Raw genomic sequence first — 7,955 nt, forward strand, 5'->3', positions numbered from 1 at the left:
AATGAATACTGCTCAGGCTAAGAATTACTTTTTGTTATTGCTGCGGCCAAAGATAGTCTTGAAGTCCTGAAGCCATCCATCCATCAATCCATCTTCATCAGCTTATCCGGTATCGGGTTGCGGGGGCAGCAGCTCCAGCAGGGGACCCCAAACTTCCCTTTCCCGAGCCACATCACACCAACATACGGCCTCAGATCAGATTAAACAATTATAAAATCAATCATTGACCTTTGGCCTAGGGTGCTCTGGTACCACGTACACTCATGAGCATCCCTATGTTTCAAACATGGTGTTTATTGATAATCCATGACTAGCACAGAAGTCCAACAACAGACAACAGGTTTAGATCAAGGAGGCCGTTCCTCCCAATCACGCCTCACCAAGCATCTCCATCATCGCCCACGTGTGCGTTGAAGTCCCCCAGCAGAACTATGGAGTCCCCTACTGGAGCCCCATACAGGACTCCCTTCCTCGCTTTATCATAGGATCTTTTGAACCATTCTTTGTCTGGCCTCTCCCCTGAGACCACTTTGCCATGGGAGACTCTACCAGGAGCACAAAGCTCTAGACAACACAGCCCTCAGGTTCATAGGGAGACCCAAACCTCTCCACCACAATAAGGTGATGGTTCTCGGAGAGGCTTTCTGTTCCTGAAGCAAGAAAGCCAAATCTGGAGGTTCAGGGCTATTGTATACCTGCTTGCTGCAGTAAAACCAAAGAAGGCCCTGCAAAACCTCAGGATAGATTCCTGACCTTTTTAAAATGGCAAAGACAAGTGTAGATGCAGGGTGGCAGGGACTTCAGATGACGCTCGGAATAAAGACAGTGAGTGATGGGCTTAAGAAACATTCCAGTCACACACACCCACACTGTTCATCTTAAATCTCTTCATGCAGTATCAGCGACTTTTGCGGTGTTCAGCAATCGCAGGCATTTATTTTTTTGTGTGCGGTTGGGGGTAAGACAGACAGCTAACACACCCTGTGTTTTGGTGTACATTGGTTGTATGAATGCCAATGAGATGTCTGTCCAACATCTGGGTATGTGTGTGTTGGCAAGTACAAGGTCTTCCCTTGCTGTCCCCCTCTGTCAACGGAAAAATCAATCTGCCTGTCAGCCATCTAACACATTCTGCCTGTTACGCTACCTATCACTAGGTGTGTGTGTGTGTGTGTGTGTGTGTGTGTGTGTGTGTGTGTGTGTGTGTGTGTGTGTGTGTGGGGTCATTCTGTCAACATCTGTCTCTCTGTCCTTCCATCTGCCTGTTGTTCCTTTTGTCTGTCTGTCCTCCTATGTGGTCCCTGCTGTCTTATTTGTGTCTGTCTTCCTCCGTCAATGCGTCTTCTCTACCCTAATCTGCCGTTGAAAAATGACAATGCTTTGCATCACCATCTTCCCTTTTTTGTTACTTCTCCATCTCATTTCACATTCTGATTCCCAATTATTTTGCACTTTTGCTTCTCTCCTTCATACTTGTTCACTCTCAAATAGTTTGTTTGCTTCTTTCACATCACTGAGCCAACAATACGTCTACACTGCTGCAGTTAAATTTTAACACTTGTGTTGACAACTTCTCCCAACATCCCAGAGAATTATTAATCATAGCGATCTTGCGTTTATATCTCTCTCCTGCGTCCCAGCATGAAGGTGTGAAATAGATATGAAATATCACTGTCTGACTTACCTCTTCTATCTTATCTTTATTTGTTTCTGCTCGTGGGCAAAGGAATTTATTGTGATAAATATGAATTGCGATTGATTAATTTAGGAAACGCTGAATCCCCTTAATGTCTTCTTTTCTCTCATCCTGTTGTCCAGATCCCCCAGGTCAGCTACGCCTCCACGGCCCCAGAACTGAGCGACAACACTCGGTACGACTTCTTCTCCCGCGTGGTACCACCAGACTCCTACCAGGCCCAGGCCATGATGGACATTGTCACGGCGATGGAGTGGAACTACGTGTCCACGCTAGCCTCAGAGGGCAACTATGGAGAGAGCGGCGTGGAGGCCTTTGTCCAGATCTCCAGAGAAACAGGTAGGAGCTCAGACTGATGTGATATTTGCTTGTCAGATGGTTTGCCACTAGACCAGTGATTCTCAACGCATGGCCCAGAGACTTTCAGGGGTCCATCGTAAGGCTCCTGGCAGGTTCTCAGTAAATTGAGCAATACCATCGTCATAAGATTGTTTGTTTGTAATCAGGGTGGCAAATTAGCAGCCGCCAGCAGCCACAGTGGCGGGTGGAGTGGTTTTCAGCGGTAGTCCGTGACATCGGTTTAAAAAATGTGGCAACATATCCCCGGTGTTAAGAGGCCTGCCGCGGAGTCCGCAGTAGCAACTGTTGAGGGCGAAGTAAAGAAAAAGAAAAGGTGTTTTTCAAACAAGTGGCGCATTGTGGGAAAGGGAAAACGAAGGAATGGTTAGCCTTCTACGGTTGGGCAATGTCCCCTAAACTGGCAGTTGATCAGACATATGTGTAAATGTCCTCTGTAAATAGACAGTATTACATGCTGCCACTGGTAGGGGCAGCACATTACAATTTGACCTACTTTCACTTAACTACGGTGCCATAAAGTCTAGACTCAATCAGATCTCTGTAATCTGTGAACGTTTGCCTTTAACATAGTGACAGTAATAACCTAATATACCGTCATTACTGAGATTAATGATCAGATGGGTAATATTAGCTCACACATAAAATGGCACCCTCATGAATTAGCCTCCTGTTGATAACCTACATTCATAAATCCTACATAACATGGTCATCAGAATTACTTATTGATGCACGCACACAGTAGTATCCACAAAGTTAGTCCAATGAGGGGATAAAGGAGAGTGTGATAGCATACCAACGCCTTTTCTCTCTTGCTTGAGACAGCTGTGCGAGCTGAGGCGCAGAGCATGACCTTCCCGCATGTTAATACGTTACTAGTCCAGTTAGAGTGAGGTGCTACGCTGACAGGGAGAGAGAGAGACTATCACTACAAATAGGTTGCACGTAAGGGGGGGGAATTAGCTTCCATTTAAGGGGCAGCACAGCGCAAAGCCCAATGCAAGTGTCTTTGCTAAGACCAACGCTGCCAATTTCCCATGCACTACGATCAGCTTGTGTCAGAGACAGGGTGGGGTGCGTGGAATCACGATGGTGGCTCTCCATCGTGATGCCAGTCAACCTTCACGATGGAGGATGATATGATGATCCATCGGCACAAACCAATAGCCTAACTTACGGACAACTAACCTTAAATTAGACGCAATAAAAGGCCACGAGTCATCCAAGGCTCTTATCAAGTGCACTGCCATACAAAGATGGGACCCCAGGGGCATAGTGTGGCAATAAAGGCTTTAAGTTTTTTCACATCCCTTTTTATTTGCTTATATTGATAAAATATGTATTAATAATACAAAATAATGTACTGAAGCAATTCAAGATATGCTAGTACACTTTCTTTTATAAATTTGAATTCCGGAAATAGTGGCTGGTTAAAAATATAAGTGACTGGTATAATTGGACATCCACCAGCCACTGTAGCTGGTAAAAAAATTAATTTCCCACCCTGTTTGTAATCCTAGGTTGCACTTTTACCTCTTCCAAGAGCAATGTAGATGCAGAAGTTTGAACATTCAATATGAAGTCATCTTCAAATCTTCCATATCTCAGCCTTTGGGCCTTTGGAAATGTTAGTATGCAAGTCTGCATCCTAACAGTTTTAAAAGTCCTAACAGCCGTTCATAGTAAACTTTGGGGTTATGATACATGATCAGTGGCTTCAGCCTGTAATTTGAAGAGAACTGTAGCAAGAACAGAGTGTAAACCTGTTGTTTAAATCTCTTGGGAAACTCCAGGGAAAATTCACTCTTGGGGTAAATTGTAGGCTGTAGATTGCAAGCTGTGGTGAGTGAGCAGAGACAGAGAGTTTTAACAGTAAGCATTTGATGGGTAAGTATAGCTGTCTTCTTAACTTCCTTTTTGGCTCTCTATGTATTTAGTTTAAACAATAGTGCAGGCTCCTGTATAATCATCAAATCAATGTCAAAAATGTTATGCAGATGTATTAGCAGCACCTACTATAAACAGCTAATTAAAAGAAGAATTATTAGATACTGTGCTAGTAAGTATATCAATAGTTATGAATTGCAACGTCAGATTCTATGAATATAGGCGTAGCCCTCTAAGAGGTGATGCTAATGGGTTCATCCCTTTGTAAATGCGCGGTTGAAGATTTTCTTTCCCGCCCTTGCGTCCAGCACGGGCCCCAACTACGTCCTACAATGCTGTATATAATATGAGGGGATCGCTTGTTCGTTTCCCAAAATCAGCATTTTTCTTAAGCCAATGTTAGAGGAGCAGGTGGGCCGGATCTTAGAGGGCTACGCCTATACTCATATATTTTAGAGTTACAATTTGTAACTATCGTTCTATTTTGTATAAGCTTTGCCCTTTAAGAGCTGGGCGAAGCTGATGTAGTCAATGCCACCTGCGACAGGGCCCACAAGCAGAACGTAGACTAACTGGTTCAAGGCCCAGGTCCTGATTGCAGGTGTGCATGGTTAGTGGAAAAATGTGTCATGATTTGACATGATAAGTTACGGGACACTTGCTTTTTTTCCCAGCCCGCAGTGCAGAAGGAATGAGGATAGCAGGCAGAACACACATGAAATGGCATATTACTCCATGAATATAGGCGTGCATGATTGGTGAGAAATTGCATCATGACTGACAATTCATTGGACAGCAGGCAGAACACACATGCAACGTTGAGTGTGGATAGGACCGAGTTGGTGATGGAGGGCTCAGACATATTAAACAAATTGAAACAGATACATGGGCATGGGAATGCCCAGGCTACTGTCACGCCTCTGAACAAGGCTGCAGACCCGACAGTGCCCTCGTAGAATGTGCCCGGATGCCCTTATGTAGGGGATCTTAAAGAGCTTTTGGCAGGTGGGCGCAGAGCTAGCAGGAGGCATCTGGGGTGAGTGCCAGGCCGGGCGTGAGCGGCACCGAGGCAGGACTCACAGCGGGGGTGGAGATCCCACAGCAGGATGTAGCCGATTCGGCAGCTGGTACAGAGGTGAACACCGCTGGAAATACAGGTCTTCATACTGCTAGCTTGAAGAAAAATAGAGAAACGAACAACGGGTCCGCTCATATTATATACAGCATTGGCGGACGTAATTGGGGCCGTGCTGGACGCAAGGGCGGGAAAGAAAATCTTCACAACCGCCTTAGCGTCAGCTCTCAGAGGGTGAAGCCTACACGAAACAGAACTTGGAGACCTACAGGTGAGTGACAAAGAATAAAGCAACATTTGGTGTCTTAAAGTATTGAGAAGCCTAACTTCATGGTACTTTCAATCTTTCATTAAGTAGTTGCAAGAGAAAGGAGAGCGAAATTACACTTAAAAGTAAATGAGAGTGACAGAAATACAGAAAGGGAGAAAAACACAGAGGGACGGATCCCTTTCCTGTTTTGATGTAAGACTTAAAAGCACAGTCCCTGTGGTCCTGAGAGCATCAAGTTTGGGTGAACGCTGCCTCAAATCAGTTTATGAAATCCTCCAAGTGATGTTGACAGATCAAAATGCTGTCGGTTTTCCTGTTTATGTCTCAAATGTTTATTGAAAACACATCACGTTGGATGTTGACAAATATTTACAGACTGACGGGTCTAAAGACGCATACATAATCCATTTGAGATAGTATCAGTTGAGATCATTCTTTTTTTTAATGCTCGCTGTTGAGCCTTTACTCCTGTCTTTCCCTCCATTGCTTTTTGGGCATTTGTGTTTCGCTGATGTAGCGATGACAGCTCTGCCTATGTGGGACCCGCTGTGCTGTGGCAGTCAGCACATACAGTCGATGTTTACTGGGGTGTCAGAGCAGTGTGTGTCCCACTGTAAAGGGTAAAGCAGCCCTCAACAATGTGTGTATTATTGCCCTGGGAGTCAGTAGTGCATGTCTCGTCGTGTGTGTGTGTGTGTGTGTGTGTGTGTGTGTGTGTGTGTGTGTGTGTGTGTAAAGGAAGGTGGAGAATAGGGCTGAGGGGGAAAAGGACAATTTGACCAAAGGGGGAGAGTTCTCAGTGTGTGTGTGTGTGTTAACTATACTGTAGTTGTGAATCAAGCCGCAGAGAAATGGATGGGGAGACACCAGAGAGAAAAGAAGAAGAATAGGACAAGGAAGCTGGGTCATAATATAGATTCATAGCACTCCCTGCCCCAGGAAACACTCACACACATACGTACACAGATATATACTCGTGCACTCACACACACAGACATATATATATACTTAGGCGGATGTCTGTAGACATACTTGTGCATGCGCACAAACACACACACACACACACACACACAGCCACACACACACAGCCACAGGAAATTTCTAGGTGATTATTTTGTGATTGCAGTGTAATGATTGCAGCTTACAGGGCACTCCGCATACTAATAACAAACATCCATATTAATTGGTGTGTAATCGTTCATTGAGTATTCTTGACTGTGTGTGTGTGTGTGTGTGTGTGTGTGTGTGTGGTGTGTGTGTGTGTTGTGTGTGTTCCGTGCGTGCGTGCGTTCAGAATAGGTGCTTGAGTCCTGTTAGCATGAGTCAGGGGTTACAGGGTGTGCGAGCAAGGGTGCTTGTGGTAGTTACAGGACCAGTTTCATTCTGCCTAATCATGCCTCTCTGTACTTGTCCTGTGCCTTTTCTTATTTATCACCTTGACAAAGTTCAATATGTATTTCTCCAATACAGTCTTTGAAATTGAATTTGTCCTAGTTATGTTTGCTGCTCCACAGCTGCTGTGTTTGCTCCACTCCCAGGAGGCAGGTAGAAAATTTAGCACAACACATTTTTCAGCCACAAGGTAGTCTGCAAGATCGTTTTTGTTTCTTAAGCACTGCATTAGGGGAAACTTGCAATATCTTGAGATTTGAGGTTATAGCAATTGAACGGATGCAAACCCTGGATGCTGGTGTTAAAGACAGCAACCTCAAAATTGCCGCTGAACTAGGCTATATGATTGTCACACCACTTTTTGTATTTGCACGGAATATTGGCCTTGAACTTAATTCAGTTTCACTTTAAAAGTCTCCTCATCCTGAGTTTATCCAGCAGTACAATTTTAAAAGATTTGCAGTTTGCTTACCCATGCCCACATCCTGAAATGTATTCACCATGACTTTAATAGCGTATGCAGCATGTGTGCTGTCACCCCCAGCCATGGCTTTTACAGTCATGCAGTACCAGTAACAGACATAGCTCAGTGAGCATGTTTGCTCATCATTAATAACTGTTCACAAACTGGGTAAATAATGCAACATTTTTGCTTTTGTACACAATAAGCCGACATAGACCACTGATCAAAAGTTAATGAACAAAAAATGCAAAGGTCAATTCTGCCAATTTGTAGGGGTAAAATGTGCATCGTATCGCAACTTACATCTAGGAGACTGCTAGCAATGGGAAATCTGTCTCTTTTGTGATAATCCATCAATTCCCTGAAGAGGAAGGTGTTTTTTTTATTTTTAAAAATGTTTCATTTTAATAGACAGGCCAGAGTGAGAATTCAGAAGTAGATCAGTGTTTTCATTTTATTGTTCACTTAGGGGAAGCTCCAAAAAACACTCCATGCCAGGTCTTCAAGCTGCTGGACGGTCTCCCTAATCACTATGCCACCCTGCTGTTGACCCTCGCTGTGGCTATCACGGCATATTGCTCTGACTCTTGCAACGCTGAGAGGCTACAGTCTCCTATATTGAGCTCTGTTTGCAGCATATGGATCACTGTACTATTAAAACAAGAGGTAGCAGTGTACTTACTGAAGGAATCTTTTAAATCAAGTCACGGCCCTTTCTCCTTCCAGTACCCTTCCCAACCTCCCCATGGAATCCATCTGGGATTAAAACGACCGCATCTACATTCAGACACACTGCAGACTGTGTGTGTGTGTG

The 7,955-nt window shown here is 44.4% G+C and overlaps 1 protein-coding gene across 6 annotated transcripts in view; it reads left to right on the forward strand.

Annotated features, from left to right (window-relative positions):
- The window catches only part of grm8a (glutamate receptor, metabotropic 8a), a 311,638-nt gene that overhangs the window by 108,804 nt on the left and 194,879 nt on the right, over positions 1 to 7,955 (forward strand). For all 6 annotated transcript variants that reach the window (XM_032505014.1, XM_032505015.1, XM_032505016.1 and 3 more), the window contains one exon: positions 1,819 to 2,035. In XM_032505014.1, coding sequence (XP_032360905.1) covers positions 1,819 to 2,035 — 217 coding nt within the window. The remainder of the gene's footprint in view (positions 1 to 1,818; positions 2,036 to 7,955) is intronic.

This window comes from Etheostoma spectabile, chromosome 23 (assembly GCF_008692095.1).
Source record: "Etheostoma spectabile isolate EspeVRDwgs_2016 chromosome 23, UIUC_Espe_1.0, whole genome shotgun sequence".
Lineage (NCBI taxonomy): Eukaryota > Metazoa > Chordata > Actinopteri > Perciformes > Percidae > Etheostoma > Etheostoma spectabile.